We start from the raw sequence: 15761 nt of genomic DNA, 5'->3' as shown, positions 1-15761 counted from the left end.
GTCACCTCCACTCGACACCTACACCGAGCCCTCAGCCAAACAGCCTTCGCACCACTCTTCTCACTCACGCCTCCACAACGAGCATCTGGCAGCAACCTCTTTCCAAAGACACTCACAGGGGCTTCACAACACCACACAAGCACAAAATCACACATGCACCAAGGCTGCAAAGCACTGATGGAGCTCAGCTGCTCCAGCCACCCTCCTCCACGCCACCATGCTTAGCATTCTCTTCACACGGATCCCCAATGTCTTCGCCACACAGCCACACTCCACAGCACCACAACAAAGCCGCCTCCACAGCTCACTCAACTGCACGTGGCACACCACTCCTCACTGCTCTCCACGGCCACAAGGAGCCCTTCCCCACAATTCTTTGCCGGGCCCAGCTGCCCACTTCTGTAACCACCCAGGGCTCCATCCATCCAAGCCACGCCTCTCCAACTTAAGAGGCAACGATGCCCTGAGGGACACTGCCAAACGCTTGCCATTACTCCAGGCACACCATGGCCTTGGCCCCATCCAACAACGCTGCCCTGCAGCATCACGGGCCCCAACAGCTCCTCCCTCTTCCTCAGCACAAGGGCCAGCACGGCACCTCTCCTTCTGGACACCCCAAGCGCTTCTACAAGGACCTTGTCACTCACACATTCCACGAACCTCCACCATTCCCTCTGCCCTGCCCTCTTCTCCCTCCAACCCGTAGCAGGCCAATTGAAATCCCCCAGGACAAAGAGGCCTCAAGAGCCTGCGGCTGCTCCCATCTGCCTACACTGGCCTAAACCCACACCAGCCTCCTGCTGGGGTGGCCTCCAGCAAAAAGACCTGCAGCCACCAAACCCTCACCCTGCCCTCCCTTCAACCTTCACCCACCAACTAGCGCACGCCTCCTCATCCTTGCCCACACACAGTTCCACGCCCTCCACATCCTCACTCACGCCGACACCGACACCCCCTCCTCATCTCCACAACCTCTCTTTCCAAAAAAGCCTAAAGCTTTCCACTCCAAGGCTCCACACACAGCAACCACACCACCACGCCTCCACCATGCCAGTGACAGCAGAGCCACACGCACACCTGCGTGGCTCTACTTCCTCTCTTCCGCCTTTCTTTCCCACACTACCTGACTTTGGGGAAAGCCATCGGAGCCTGCAGGATACACTTCTCTGCTCCAGGCTCAACACCACCAGCTCCCTCGGCCTTTCAACCTTTCAACAAAAGTCATCTCATCCCCTCACCAGCAGCTTCTTAGCCCTACGCTGCACCTGCTCCAGCACCTCCACATCTCTCCTCTAAGAAGGAGACCAAACTGGACACGGTACTCCAGCTGAGCCCTCTGGGGACAGCACAGTGCTCCACGGCAGGGATCTGGACATTCCAAAACGCAACGCCCTTCCTCGGCCACTTTCTCCTTTCCCGCTCCAGACACCTCAAGCACAGAGGCAGACAAAACACAACCAAAACCTCACTCCAAGGACACACGGGGGGCACCACAGACGGCGATCAAAACTGCCGGCAAAAGCAGCGGCAAAGCTCTTTCCTTCTTCCTCAAGCTTGCCTCCCGCCGTCTTTTCCCCTTCTCAACAACTTCAGACGGGCCACCTCGGCCACCGCCATTCACAAACACAGCCAGTGCTCCAGCACCAACACCCAGAGAAAATTCTTCCCCTTCCTTCCTCCACGCCCTCACTGCACAGGGGGATCCCCAAGCTCCAACCACTGACATCACTGCACATCCCTGCCCAACACGAAAGGAAAACAGGGGCAAACAGGAAAACAAAGGAGAACCACAAAGGGAAAGGAAAACCAACCACAGCCACCACAAGGCCACTGCCGACGGAAAAAACTCCCCATGCGCAACACGGGCCCCGCAGCTGCCCTCCACCTGACAGGGAACCCCAAACGCCCCTCCCCGACGCAGCTCACCCCAAAGACTCTCCCCCAGTGCTTTCGCATCCTCCCATCACCCGCTACACACAACCTCCCCCACCGCACCACCAACGCTGCCCTCCACAACCGCCGCCACCACAACAAACCACTTCCCACAGACCAACACACCCACCAGCCCCAGCTGGAAACCACGGACGGAAACTCGCCGCAAGCAGAAAGCGACAAACGGAAACACAACGCCACACATAAAGCCGCACGCCCGGCACCAGCCCAAGCACACCGACCACCAACAACAACCGGCCTCACCGACCTCCGCACCAGCACCACCCAACACCACCCACAGCCACACCATGGCTGCGCTCAACACCCCACAGCCCCGCCTGGGCCACGCCGCCCCGACGCTTCTGCTCCTGCTCACCGTTCTCATGGCCGCCCTCGCCTGCCAACACCTCTGGACCCACCACGACACCTTCCCCTGGGAACAACTCCAGCTCCTCGACCACATGGCTCCCAACTCAACGCACACCTGTCAACTCCACAACCCGCCCTTCTTCCCCGACACCCTCCGCCGCAACAACCTCCACCCGCAACAAGCCGCCGCCGCCGCCCTACGCATCCTACAACACCTCTTCCACACCCTCAGCGCCAACAGCACCTCCCAGCACTGGCACACCCACACACGACACCGCCTCCTCAACCAACTCCAGCACCACATCCACCGCCTCGAGCAATGCCGCCCCGACAACGCACGCCTCTTCAAAGGACCCCGCAACCCCCTCACCACCATCAACAAGTACTTCAAGGACATCCACCTCTTCCTCCACGCCCACAACCACACCGCCTGCGCCTGGGACCACGTCCGACTCGAAGCTCGCGCCTCTTTCCAACACCTCCACAACCTCACACGCACCATACGACGACACCCCAAACACACACTCACACCCACCACCGCAACACCCCTCTGACACCCACCACACGCACCCACCTCTCCCCTCCCGCCTCCCCTCGCCCCACACAACACACACCGCTCACACAACCCACCCGCACCCTCCAACCCCTCGCCTTCTCTTCACACAACCTCCCCTACTTATTTGCACAAAGACTTTCAGCCCTTTATTTATTGAATTATTTATCTATTTATTCACTTCTTGACGACACAACAAATAAAGACCTCTTACAAAACCCTTCCCAGTGCCTCTTGTCTCAGCAGCACAGCAACCGCCCCGGGGCATGGGGGGGAAGTCACCTCCACTCGACACCTACACCGAGCCCTCAGCCAAACAGCCTTCGCACCACTCTTCTCACTCACGCCTCCACAACGAGCATCTGGCAGCAACCTCTTTCCAAAGACACTCACAGGGGCTTCACAACACCACACAAGCACAAAATCACACATGCACCAAGGCTGCAAAGCACTGATGGAGCTCAGCTGCTCCAGCCACCCTCCTCCACGCCACCATGCTTAGCATTCTCTTCACACGGATCCCCAATGTCTTCGCCACACAGCCACACTCCACAGCACCACAACAAAGCCGCCTCCACAGCTCACTCAACTGCACGTGGCACACCACTCCTCACTGCTCTCCACGGTCACAAGGAGCCCTTCCCCACAATTCTTTGCCGGGCCCAGCTGCCCACTTCTGTAACCACCCAGGGCTCCATCCATCCAAGCCACGCCTCTCCAACTTAAGAGGCAACGATGCCCTGAGGGACACTGCCAAACGCTTGCCATTACTCCAGGCACACCATGGCCTTGGCCCCATCCAACAACGCTGCCCTGCAGCATCACGGGCCCCAACAGCTCCTCCCTCTTCCTCAGCACAAGGGCCAGCACGGCACCTCTCCTTCTGGACACCCCAAGCGCTTCTACAAGGACCTTGTCACTCACACATTCCACGAACCTCCACCATTCCCTCTGCCCTGCCCTCTTCTCCCTCCAACCCGTAGCAGGCCAATTGAAATCCCCCAGGACAAAGAGGCCTCAAGAGCCTGCGGCTGCTCCCATCTGCCTACACTGGCCTAAACCCACACCAGCCTCCTGCTGGGGTGGCCTCCAGCAAAAAGACCTGCAGCCACCAAACCCTCACCCTGCCCTCCCTTCAACCTTCACCCACCAACTAGCGCACGCCTCCTCATCCTTGCCCACACACAGTTCCACGCCCTCCACATCCTCACTCACGCCGACACCGACACCCCCTCCTCATCTCCACAACCTCTCTTTCCAAAAAAGCCTAAAGCTTTCCACTCCAAGGCTCCACACACAGCAACCACACCACCACGCCTCCACCATGCCAGTGACAGCAGAGCCACACGCACACCTGCGTGGCTCTACTTCCTCTCTTCCGCCTTTCTTTCCCACACTACCTGACTTTGGGGAAAGCCATCGGAGCCTGCAGGATACACTTCTCTGCTCCAGGCTCAACACCACCAGCTCCCTCGGCCTTTCAACCTTTCAACAAAAGTCATCTCATCCCCTCACCAGCAGCTTCTTAGCCCTACGCTGCACCTGCTCCAGCACCTCCACATCTCTCCTCTAAGAAGGAGACCAAACTGGACACGGTACTCCAGCTGAGCCCTCTGGGGACAGCACAGTGCTCCACGGCAGGGATCTGGACATTCCAAAACGCAACGCCCTTCCTCGGCCACTTTCTCCTTTCCCGCTCCAGACACCTCAAGCACAGAGGCAGACAAAACACAACCAAAACCTCACTCCAAGGACACACGGGGGGCACCACAGACGGCGATCAAAACTGCCGGCAAAAGCAGCGGCAAAGCTCTTTCCTTCTTCCTCAAGCTTGCCTCCCGCCGTCTTTTCCCCTTCTCAACAACTTCAGACGGGCCACCTCGGCCACCGCCATTCACAAACACAGCCAGTGCTCCAGCACCAACACCCAGAGAAAATTCTTCCCCTTCCTTCCTCCACGCCCTCACTGCACAGGGGGATCCCCAAGCTCCAACCACTGACATCACTGCACATCCCTGCCCAACACGAAAGGAAAACAGGGGCAAACAGGAAAACAAAGGAGAACCACAAAGGGAAAGGAAAACCAACCACAGCCACCACAAGGCCACTGCCGGCGGAAAAAACTCCCCATGCGCAACACGGGCCCCGCAGCTGCCCTCCACCTGACAGGGAACCCCAAACGCCCCTCCCCGACGCAGCTCACCCCAAAGACTCTCCCCCAGTGCTTTCGCATCCTCCCATCACCCGCTACACACAACCTCCCCCACCGCACCACCAACGCTGCCCTCCACAACCGCCGCCACCACAACAAACCACTTCCCACAGACCAACACACCCACCAGCCCCAGCTGGAAACCACGGACGGAAACTCGCCGCAAGCAGAAAGCGACAAACGGAAACACAACGCCACACATAAAGCCGCACGCCCAGCACCAGCCCAAGCACACCGACCACCAACAACAACCGGCCTCACCGACCTCCGCACCAGCACCACCCAACACCACCCACAGCCACACCATGGTTGCGCTCAACACCCCACAGCCCCGCCTGGGCCACGCCGCCCCGACGCTCCTGCTCCTGCTCACCGCTCTCACGGCCGCCCTCGCCTGCCAACACCTCTGGACCCACCACGACACCTTCCCCTGGGAACAACTCCAGCTCCTCGACCACATGGCTCCCAACTCAACGCACACCTGTCAACTCCACAACCCGCCCTTCTTCCCCGACACCCTCCGCCGCAACAACCTCCACCCGCAACAAGCCGCCGCCGCCGCCCTACGCATCCTACAACACCTCTTCCACACCCTCAGCGACAACAGCACCTCCCAGCACTGGCACACCCACACACGACACCGCCTCCTCAACCAACTCCAGCACCACATCCACCGCCTCGAGCAATGCCGCCCCGACAACGCACGCCTCTTCAAAGGACCCCGCAACCCCCTCACCACCATCAACAAGTACTTCAAGGACATCCACCTCTTCCTCCACGCCCACAACCACACCGCCTGCGCCTGGGACCACGTCCGACTCGAAGCTCGCGCCTCTTTCCAACACCTCCACAACCTCACACGCACCATACGACGACACCCCAAACACACACTCACACCCACCACCGCAACACCCCTCTGACACCCACCACACGCACCCACCTCTCCCCTCCCGCCTCCCCTCGCCCCACACAACACACACCGCTCACACAACCCACCCACACCCTCCAACCCCTCGCCTTCTCTTCACACAACCTCCCCTACTTATTTGCACAAAGACTTTCAGCCCTTTATTTATTGAATTATTTATCTATTTATTCACTTCTTGACGACACAACAAATAAAGACCTCTTACAAAACCCTTCCCAGTGCCTCTGGTCTCAGCAGCACAGCAACCGCCCCGGGCCATGGGGGGAAGTCACCTCCACTCGACACCTACACCGAGCCCTCAGCCAAACAGCCTTCGCACCACTCTTCTCCCTCACGCCTCCACAACGAGCATCTGGCAGCAACCTCTTTCCAAAGACACTCACAGGGGCTTCACAACACCACACAAGCACCAAATCACACATGCACCAAGGCTGCAAAGCACTGATGGAGCTCAGCTGCTCCAGCCACCCTCCTCCACGCCACCATGCTTAGCATTCTCTTCACACGGATCCCCAATATCTTCGCCACACAGCCACACTCCACAGCACCACAACAAAGCCGCCTCCACAGCTCACTCAACTGCATGTGGCACACCACTCCTCACTGCTCTCCACGGCCACAAGGAGCCCTTCCCCACAATTCTTTGCCTGGCCCAGCTGCCCACTTCTGTAACCACCCAGGGCTCCATCCATCCAAGCCACGCCTCTCCAACTTAAGAGGCAACGATGCCCTGAGGGACACTGCCAAACGCTTGCCATTACTCCAGGCACACCATGGCCTTGGCCCCATCCAACAACGCTGCCCTGCAGCATCACGGGCCCCAACAGCTCCTCCCTCTTCCTCAGCACAAGGGCCAGCACGGCACCTCTCCTTCTGGACACCCCAAGCGCTTCTACAAGGACCTTGTCACTCACACATTCCACGAACCTCCACCATTCCCTCTGCCCTGCCCTTTTCTCCCTCCAACCCGAAGCAGGCCAATTGAAATCCCCCAGGACAAAGAGGCCTCAAGAGCCTGCGGCTGCTCCCATCTGCCTACACTGGCCTAAACCCACACCAGCCTCCTGCTGGGGTGGCCTCCAGCAAAAAGACCTGCAGCCACCAAACCCTCACCCTGCCCTCCCTTCAACCTTCACCCACCAACTAGCGCACGCCTCCTCATCCTTGCCCACACACAGTTCCACGCCCTCCACATCCTCACTCACGCCGACACCGACACCCCCTCCTCATCTCCACAACCTCTCTTTCCAAAAAAGCCTAAAGCTTTCCACTCCAAGGCTCCACACACAGCAACCACACCACCACGCCTCCACCATGCCAGTGACAGCAGAGCCACACGCACACCTGCGTGGCTCTACTTCCTCTCTTCCGCCTTTCTTTCCCACACTACCTGACTTTGGGGAAAGCCATCGGAGCCTGCAGGATACACTTCTCTGCTCCAGGCTCAACACCACCAGCTCCCTCGGCCTTTCAACCTTTCAACAAAAGTCATCTCATCCCCTCACCAGCAGCTTCTTAGCCCTACGCTGCACCTGCTCCAGCACCTCCACATCTCTCCTCTAAGAAGGAGACCAAACTGGACACGGTACTCCAGCTGAGCCCTCTGGGGACAGCACAGTGCTCCACGGCAGGGATCTGGACATTCCAAAACGCAACGCCCTTCCTCGGCCACTTTCTCCTTTCCCGCTCCAGACACCTCAAGCACAGAGGCAGACAAAACACAACCAAAACCTCACTCCAAGGACACACGGGGGGCACCACAGACGGCGATCAAAACTGCCGGCAAAAGCAGCGGCAAAGCTCTTTCCTTCTTCCTCAAGCTTGCCTCCCGCCGTCTTTTCCCCTTCTCAACAACTTCAGACGGGCCACCTCGGCCACCGCCATTCACAAACACAGCCAGTGCTCCAGCACCAACACCCAGAGAAAATTCTTCCCCTTCCTTCCTCCACGCCCTCACTGCACAGGGGGATCCCCAAGCTCCAACCACTGACATCACTGCACATCCCTGCCCAACACGAAAGGAAAACAGGGGCAAACAGGAAAACAAAGGAGAACCACAAAGGGAAAGGAAAACCAACCACAGCCACCACAAGGCCACTGCCGACGGAAAAAACTCCCCATGCGCAACACGGGCCCCGCAGCTGCCCTCCACCTGACAGGGAACCCCAAACGCCCCTCCCCGACGCAGCTCACCCCAAAGACTCTCCCCCAGTGCTTTCGCATCCTCCCATCACCCGCTACACACAACCTCCCCCACCGCACCACCAACGCTGCCCTCCACAACCACCGCCACCACAACAAACCACTTCCCACAGACCAACACACCCACCAGCCCCAGCTGGAAACCACGGACGGAAACTCGCCGCAAGCAGAAAGCGACAAACGGAAACACAACGCCACACATAAAGCCGCACGCCCGGCACCAGCCCAAGCACACCGACCACCAACAACAACCGGCCTCACCGACCTCCGCACCAGCACCACCCAACACCACCCACAGCCACACCATGGTTGCGCTCAACACCCCACAGCCCCGCCTGGGCCACGCCGCCCCGACGCTCCTGCTCCTGCTCACCGCTCTCACGGCCGCCCTCGCCTGCCAACACCTCTGGACCCACCACGACACCTTCCCCTGGGAACAACTCCAGCTCCTCGACCACATGGCTCCCAACTCAACGCACACCTGTCAACTCCACAACCCGCCCTTCTTCCCCGACACCCTCCGCCGCAACAACCTCCACCCGCAACAAGCCGCCGCCGCCGCCCTACGCATCCTACAACACCTCTTCCACACCCTCAGCGACAACAGCACCTCCCAGCACTGGCACACCCACACACGACACCGCCTCCTCAACCAACTCCAGCACCACATCCACCGCCTCGAGCAATGCCGCCCCGACAACGCACGCCTCTTCAAAGGACCCCGCAACCCCCTCACCACCATCAACAAGTACTTCAAGGACATCCACCTCTTCCTCCACGCCCACAACCACACCGCCTGCGCCTGGGACCACGTCCGACTCGAAGCTCGCGCCTCTTTCCAACACCTCCACAACCTCACACGCACCATACGACGACACCCCAAACACACACTCACACCCACCACCGCAACACCCCTCTGACACCCACCACCCGCACCCACCTCTCCCCTCCCGCCTCCCCTCGCCCCACACAACACACACCGCTCACACAACCCACCCACACCCTCCAACCCCTCGCCTTCTCTTCACACAACCTCCCCTACTTATTTGCACAAAGACTTTCAGCCCTTTATTTATTGAATTATTTATCTATTTATTCACTTCTTGACGACACAACAAATAAAGACCTCTTACAAAACCCTTCCCAGTGCCTCTGGTCTCAGCAGCACAGCAACCGCCCCGGGCCATGGGGGGAAGTCACCTCCACTCGACACCTACACCGAGCCCTCAGCCAAACAGCCTTCGCACCACTCTTCTCCCTCACGCCTCCACAACGAGCATCTGGCAGCAACCTCTTTCCAAAGACACTCACAGGGGCTTCACAACACCACACAAGCACAAAATCACACATGCACCAAGGCTGCAAAGCACTGATGGAGCTCAGCTGCTCCAGCCACCCTCCTCCACGCCACCATGCTTAGCATTCTCTTCACACGGATCCCCAATGTCTTCGCCACACAGCCACACTCCACAGCACCACAACAAAGCCGCCTCCACAGCTCACTCAACTGCACGTGGCACACCACTCCTCACTGCTCTCCACGGCCACAAGGAGCCCTTCCCCACAATTCTTTGCCTGGCCCAGCTGCCCACTTCTGTAACTACCCAGGGCTCCATCCATCCAAGCCACGCCTCTCCAACTTAAGAGGCAACGATGCCCTGAGGGACACTGCCAAACGCTTGCCATTACTCCAGGCACACCATGGTCTTGGCCCCATCCAACAACACTGCCCTGCAGCATCACGGGCCCCAACAGCTCCTCCCTCTTCCTCAGCACAAGGGCCAGCACGGCACCTCTCCCCTTCTGGACACCCCAAGCGCTTCTACAAGGACCTTGTCACTCACACATTCCACGAACCTCCACCATTCCCTCTGCCCTGCCCTCTTCTCCCTCCAACCCGTAGCAGGCCAATTGAAATCCCCCAGGACAAAGAGGCCTCAAGAGCCTGCGGCTGCTCCCATCTGCCTACACTGGCCTAAACCCACACCAGCCTCCTGCTGGGGTGGCCTCCAGCAAAAAGACCTGCAGCCACCAAACTCTCACCCTGCCCTCCCTTCAACCTTCACCCACCAACTAGCGCACGCCTCCTCATCCTTGCCCACACACAGTTCCACGCCCTCCACATCCTCACTCACGCCGACACCGACACCCCCTCCTCATCTCCACAACCTCTCTTTCCAAAAAAGCCTAAAGCTTTCCACTCCAAGGCTCCACACACAGCAACCACACCACCACGCCTCCACCATGCCAGTGACAGTAGAGCCACACGCACACCTGCGTGGCTCTACTTCCTCTCTTCCGCCTTTCTTTCCCACACTACCTGACTTTGGGGAAAGCCATCGGAGCCTGCAGGATACACTTCTCTGCTCCAGGCTCAACACCACCAGCTCCCTCGGCCTTTCAACCTTTCAACAAAAGTCATCTCATCCCCTCACCAGCAGCTTCTTAGCCCTACGCTGCACCTGCTCCAGCACCTCCACATCTCTCCTCTAAGAAGGAGACCAAACTGGACACGGTACTCCAGCTGAGCCCTCTGGGGACAGCACAGTGCTCCACGGCAGGGATCTGGACATTCCAAAACGCAACGCCCTTCCTCGGCCACTTTCTCCTTTCCCGCTCCAGACACCTCAAGCACAGAGGCAGACAAAACACAACCAAAACCTCACTCCAAGGACACACGGGGGGCACCACAGACGGCGATCAAAACTGCCGGCAAAAGCAGCAGCAAAGCTCTTTCCTTCTTCCTCAAGCTTGCCTCCCGCCGTCTTTTCCCCTTCTCAACAACTTCAGACGGGCCACCTCGGCCACCGCCATTCACAAACACAGCCAGTGCTCCAGCACCAACACCCAGAGAAAATTCTTCCCCTTCCTTCCTCCACGCCCTCGTTGCACAGGGGGATCCCCAAGCTCCAACCACTGACATCACTGCACATCCCTGCCCAACACGAAAGGAAAACAGGGGCAAACAGGAAAACAAAGGAGAACCACAAAGGGAAAGGAAAACCAACCACAGCCACCACAAGGCCACTGCCGGCGGAAAAAACTCCCCATGCGCAACACGGGCCCCGCAGCTGCCCTCCACCTGACAGGGAACCCCAAACGCCCCTCCCCGACGCAGCTCACCCCAAAGACTCTCCCCCAGTGCTTTCGCATCCTCCCATCACCCGCTACACACAACCTCCCCCACCGCACCACCAACGCTGCCCTCCACAACCACCGCCACCACAACAAACCACTTCCCACAGACCAACACACCCACCAGCCCCAGCTGGAAACCACGGACGGAAACTCGCCGCAAGCAGAAAGCGACAAACGGAAACACAACGCCACACATAAAGCCGCACGCCCGGCACCAGCCCAAGCACACCGACCACCAACAACAACCGGCCTCACCGACCTCCGCACCAGCACCACCCAACACCACCCACAGCCACACCATGGTTGCGCTCAACACCCCACAGCCCCGCCTGGGCCACGCCGCCCCGACGCTTCTGCTCCTGCTCACCGCTCTCACGGCCGCCCTCGCCTGCCAACACCTCTGGACCCACCACGACACCTTCCCCTGGGAACAACTCCAGCTCCTCGACCACATGGCTCCCAACTCAACGCACACCTGTCAACTCCACAACCCGCCCTTCTTCCCCGACACCCTCCGCCGCAACAACCTCCACCCGCAACAAGCCGCCGCCGCCGCCCTACGCATCCTACAACACCTCTTCCACACCCTCAGCGCCAACAGCACCTCCCAGCACTGGCACACCCACACACGACACCGCCTCCTCAACCAACTCCAGCACCACATCCACCGCCTCGAGCAATGCCGCCCCGACAACGCACGCCTCTTCAAAGGACCCCGCAACCCCCTCACCACCATCAACAAGTACTTCAAGGACATCCACCTCTTCCTCCACGCCCACAACCACACCGCCTGCGCCTGGGACCACGTCCGACTCGAAGCTCGCGCCTCTTTCCAACACCTCCACAACCTCACACGCACCATACGACGACACCCCAAACACACACTCACACCCACCACCGCAACACCCCTCTGACACCCACCACCCGCACCCACCTCTCCCCTCCCGCCTCCCCTCGCCCCACACAACACACACCGCTCACACAACCCACCCACACCCTCCAACCCCTCGCCTTCTCTTCACACAACCTCCCCTACTTATTTGCACAAAGACTTTCAGCCCTTTATTTATTGAATTATTTATCTATTTATTCACTTCTTGACGACACAACAAATAAAGACCTCTTACAAAACCCTTCCCAGTGCCTCTGGTCTCAGCAGCACAGCAACCGCCCCGGGCCATGGGGGGAAGTCACCTCCACTCGACACCTACACCGAGCCCTCAGCCAAACAGCCTTCGCACCACTCTTCTCCCTCACGCCTCCACAACGAGCATCTGGCAGCAACCTCTTTCCAAAGACACTCACAGGGGCTTCACAACACCACACAAGCACCAAATCACACATGCACCAAGGCTGCAAAGCACTGATGGAGCTCAGCTGCTCCAGCCACCCTCCTCCACGCCACCATGCTTAGCATTCTCTTCACACGGATCCCCAATATCTTCGCCACACAGCCACACTCCACAGCACCACAACAAAGCCGCCTCCACAGCTCACTCAACTGCATGTGGCACACCACTCCTCACTGCTCTCCACGGCCACAAGGAGCCCTTCCCCACAATTCTTTGCCTGGCCCAGCTGCCCACTTCTGTAACCACCCAGGGCTCCATCCATCCAAGCCACGCCTCTCCAACTTAAGAGGCAACGATGCCCTGAGGGACACTGCCAAACGCTTGCCATTACTCCAGGCACACCATGGCCTTGGCCCCATCCAACAACGCTGCCCTGCAGCATCACGGGCCCCAACAGCTCCTCCCTCTTCCTCAGCACAAGGGCCAGCACGGCACCTCTCCTTCTGGACACCCCAAGCGCTTCTACAAGGACCTTGTCACTCACACATTCCACGAACCTCCACCATTCCCTCTGCCCTGCCCTTTTCTCCCTCCAACCCGAAGCAGGCCAATTGAAATCCCCCAGGACAAAGAGGCCTCAAGAGCCTGCGGCTGCTCCCATCTGCCTACACTGGCCTAAACCCACACCAGCCTCCTGCTGGGGTGGCCTCCAGCAAAAAGACCTGCAGCCACCAAACCCTCACCCTGCCCTCCCTTCAACCTTCACCCACCAACTAGCGCACGCCTCCTCATCCTTGCCCACACACAGTTCCACGCCCTCCACATCCTCACTCACGCCGACACCGACACCCCCTCCTCATCTCCACAACCTCTCTTTCCAAAAAAGCCTAAAGCTTTCCACTCCAAGGCTCCACACACAGCAACCACACCACCACGCCTCCACCATGCCAGTGACAGCAGAGCCACACGCACACCTGCGTGGCTCTACTTCCTCTCTTCCGCCTTTCTTTCCCACACTACCTGACTTTGGGGAAAGCCATCGGAGCCTGCAGGATACACTTCTCTGCTCCAGGCTCAACACCACCAGCTCCCTCGGCCTTTCAACCTTTCAACAAAAGTCATCTCATCCCCTCACCAGCAGCTTCTTAGCCCTACGCTGCACCTGCTCCAGCACCTCCACATCTCTCCTCTAAGAAGGAGACCAAACTGGACACGGTACTCCAGTTGAGCCCTCTGGGGACAGCACAGTGCTCCACGGCAGAGATCTGGACATTCCAAAACGCAACGCCCTTCCTCGGCCACTTTCTCCTTTCCCGCTCCAGACACCTCAAGCACAGAGGCAGACAAAACACAACCAAAACCTCACTCCAAGGACACACGGGGGGCACCACAGACGGCGATCAAAACTGCCGGCAAAAGCAGCGGCAAAGCTCTTTCCTTCTTCCTCAAGCTTGCCTCCCGCCGTCTTTTCCCCTTCTCAACAACTTCAGACGGGCCACCTCGGCCACCGCCATTCACAAACACAGCCAGTGCTCCAGCACCAACACCCAGAGAAAATTCTTCCCCTTCCTTCCTCCACGCCCTCACTGCACAGGGGGATCCCCAAGCTCCAACCACTGACATCACTGCACATCCCTGCCCAACACGAAAGGAAAACAGGGGCAAACAGGAAAACAAAGGAGAACCACAAAGGGAAAGGAAAACCAACCACAGCCACCACAAGGCCACTGCCGACGGAAAAAACTCCCCATGCGCAACACGGGCCCCGCAGCTGCCCTCCACCTGACAGGGAACCCCAAACGCCCCTCCCCGACGCAGCTCACCCCAAAGACTCTCCCCCAGTGCTTTCGCATCCTCCCATCACCCGCTACACACAACCTCCCCCACCGCACCACCAACGCTGCCCTCCACAACCGCCGCCACCACAACAAACCACTTCCCACAGACCAACACACCCACCAGCCCCAGCTGGAAACCACGGACGGAAACTCGCCGCAAGCAGAAAGCGACAAACGGAAACACAACGCCACACATAAAGCCGCACGCCCGGCACCAGCCCAAGCACACCGACCACCAACAACAACCGGCCTCACCGACCTCCGCACCAGCACCACCCAACACCACCCACAGCCACACCATGGTTGCGCTCAACACCCCACAGCCCCGCCTGGGCCACGCCGCCCCGACGCTCCTGCTCCTGCTCACCGCTCTCACGGCCGCCCTCGCCTGCCAACACCTCTGGACCCACCACGACACCTTCCCCTGGGAACAACTCCAGCTCCTCGACCACATGGCTCCCAACTCAACGCACACCTGTCAACTCCACAACCCGCCCTTCTTCCCCGACACCCTCCGCCGCAACAACCTCCACCCGCAACAAGCCGCCGCCGCCGCCCTACACATCCTACAACACCTCTTCCACACCCTCAGCGACAACAGCACCTCCCAGCACTGGCACACCCACACACGACACCGCCTCCTCAACCAACTCCAGCACCACATCCACCGCCTCGAGCAATGCCGCCCCGACAACGCACGCCTCTTCAAAGGACCCCGCAACCCCCTCACCACCATCAACAAGTACTTCAAGGACATCCACCTCTTCCTCCACGCCCACAACCACACCGCCTGCGCCTGGGACCACGTCCGACTCGAAGCTCGCGCCTCTTTCCAACACCTCCACAACCTCACACGCACCATACGACAACACCCCAAACACACACTCACACCCACCACCGCAACACCCCTCTGACACCCACCACACGCACCCACCTCTCCCCTCCCGCCTCCCCTCGCCCCACACAACACACACCGCTCACACAACCCACCCGCACCCTCCAACCCCTCGCCTTCTCTTCAGACAACCTCCCCTACTTATTTGCACAAAGACTTTCAGCCCTTTATTTATTGAATTATTTATCTATTTATTCACTTCTTGACGACACAACAAATAAAGACCTCTTACAAAACCCTTCCCAGTGCCTCTTGTCTCAGCAGCACAGCAACCGCCCCGGGGCATGGGGGGGAAGTCACCTCCACTCGACACCTACACCGAGCCCTCAGCCAAACAGCCTTCTCACCACTCTCCTCCCTCATGCCTCCACAAGGAGCATCTGGCGGCAACCTCTTTCGAAA

At 59.1% G+C, this 15761-nt stretch overlaps 7 protein-coding genes and 1 long non-coding RNA gene across 16 annotated transcripts in view; 7 read left to right on the top strand and 1 right to left on the bottom strand.

Annotated features, from left to right (window-relative positions):
• LOC127478609 (interferon-like) overlaps positions 1–3194 on the top strand; it is a 10346-nt gene extending 7152 nt beyond the window's left edge. Inside the window, exon 2 of one of the 2 annotated variants that reach the window (XM_051804545.1) lies at positions 3133–3194. The gene's annotated coding sequence lies outside the window, so the exon portion shown is untranslated. Of the gene's footprint in view, position 1; positions 64–3132 lie in introns of those variants that run through there. The other variant, XM_051804547.1, reaches the window with a different exon arrangement.
• Positions 1–5301, bottom strand: part of LOC127478625 (uncharacterized) — a 17876-nt gene extending 12575 nt beyond the window's left edge. Inside the window, exon 1 of the long non-coding RNA XR_007907280.1 lies at positions 5017–5301. This is a non-coding gene — a long non-coding RNA (uncharacterized LOC127478625). The remainder of the gene's footprint in view (positions 1–5016) is intronic.
• Positions 1–15761, top strand: part of LOC127478607 (interferon-like) — a 16728-nt gene extending 967 nt beyond the window's left edge. Inside the window, exon 2 of one of the 5 annotated variants that reach the window (XM_051804535.1) lies at positions 15656–15761. The gene's annotated coding sequence lies outside the window, so the exon portion shown is untranslated. Of the gene's footprint in view, positions 1–3132; positions 3195–6262; positions 6370–9392; positions 9500–12524; positions 12632–15655 lie in introns of those variants that run through there. The other 4 variants (XM_051804540.1, XM_051804539.1, XM_051804538.1 and 1 more) reach the window with 4 other exon arrangements.
• On the top strand, positions 2165–15761 carry LOC127478608 (interferon-like). Of its 4 annotated transcripts, none has more exons than XM_051804541.1 (2): positions 2165–3131; positions 15656–15761. In XM_051804541.1, the coding sequence occupies exon 1, from the start codon at positions 2241–2243 to the stop codon at positions 2853–2855; it is 615 nt and encodes a 204-aa protein (XP_051660501.1). In that variant the 5' UTR covers positions 2165–2240; the 3' UTR covers positions 2856–3131; positions 15656–15761. The 4 variants fall into 4 exon arrangements, with proteins under 4 accessions (XP_051660501.1, XP_051660504.1, XP_051660503.1 ...); XM_051804544.1 differs by lacking the exon at positions 15656–15761 and adding an exon at positions 12525–12631; XM_051804543.1 differs by lacking the exon at positions 15656–15761 and adding an exon at positions 9393–9499.
• LOC127478617 (interferon-like) lies at positions 5372–6025 on the top strand. Its single transcript, XM_051804561.1, has one exon. The coding sequence runs from the start codon at positions 5372–5374 to the stop codon at positions 5984–5986; it is 615 nt and encodes a 204-aa protein (XP_051660521.1). The 3' UTR covers positions 5987–6025.
• Positions 8502–9177, top strand: LOC127478616 (interferon-like). The gene has a single exon (XM_051804560.1). The coding sequence runs from the start codon at positions 8502–8504 to the stop codon at positions 9114–9116; it is 615 nt and encodes a 204-aa protein (XP_051660520.1). The 3' UTR covers positions 9117–9177.
• Positions 11634–12309, top strand: LOC127478620 (interferon-like). The gene has a single exon (XM_051804565.1). The coding sequence runs from the start codon at positions 11634–11636 to the stop codon at positions 12246–12248; it is 615 nt and encodes a 204-aa protein (XP_051660525.1). The 3' UTR covers positions 12249–12309.
• LOC127478581 (interferon-like) lies at positions 14764–15378 on the top strand. Its single transcript, XM_051804460.1, has one exon. The coding sequence runs from the start codon at positions 14764–14766 to the stop codon at positions 15376–15378; it is 615 nt and encodes a 204-aa protein (XP_051660420.1).

The sequence above is a fragment of the Manacus candei genome, unplaced genomic scaffold (genome assembly GCF_025592945.1).
Source record: "Manacus candei isolate 608988 ecotype Guabito, Panama unplaced genomic scaffold, ASM2559294v1 h1tg000061l, whole genome shotgun sequence".
NCBI lineage: Eukaryota > Metazoa > Chordata > Aves > Passeriformes > Pipridae > Manacus > Manacus candei.
The sequence above is the reverse complement of the archived record's forward strand: the minus strand, read 5'-3'. Positions and strand labels throughout refer to the sequence as shown.

What these genes read in the sequence shown, in the direction of transcription:
- LOC127478620 (XM_051804565.1), top strand. Translation starts at nt 11,634, where the DNA reads ATGGTTGCGCTCAACACCCCACAGCCCCGCCTGGGCCACGCCGCCCCG.
- LOC127478581 (XM_051804460.1), top strand. Translation starts at nt 14,764, where the DNA reads ATGGTTGCGCTCAACACCCCACAGCCCCGCCTGGGCCACGCCGCCCCG.
- LOC127478608 (XM_051804541.1), top strand. Translation starts at nt 2,241, where the DNA reads ATGGCTGCGCTCAACACCCCACAGCCCCGCCTGGGCCACGCCGCCCCG.
- LOC127478616 (XM_051804560.1), top strand. Translation starts at nt 8,502, where the DNA reads ATGGTTGCGCTCAACACCCCACAGCCCCGCCTGGGCCACGCCGCCCCG.
- LOC127478617 (XM_051804561.1), top strand. Translation starts at nt 5,372, where the DNA reads ATGGTTGCGCTCAACACCCCACAGCCCCGCCTGGGCCACGCCGCCCCG.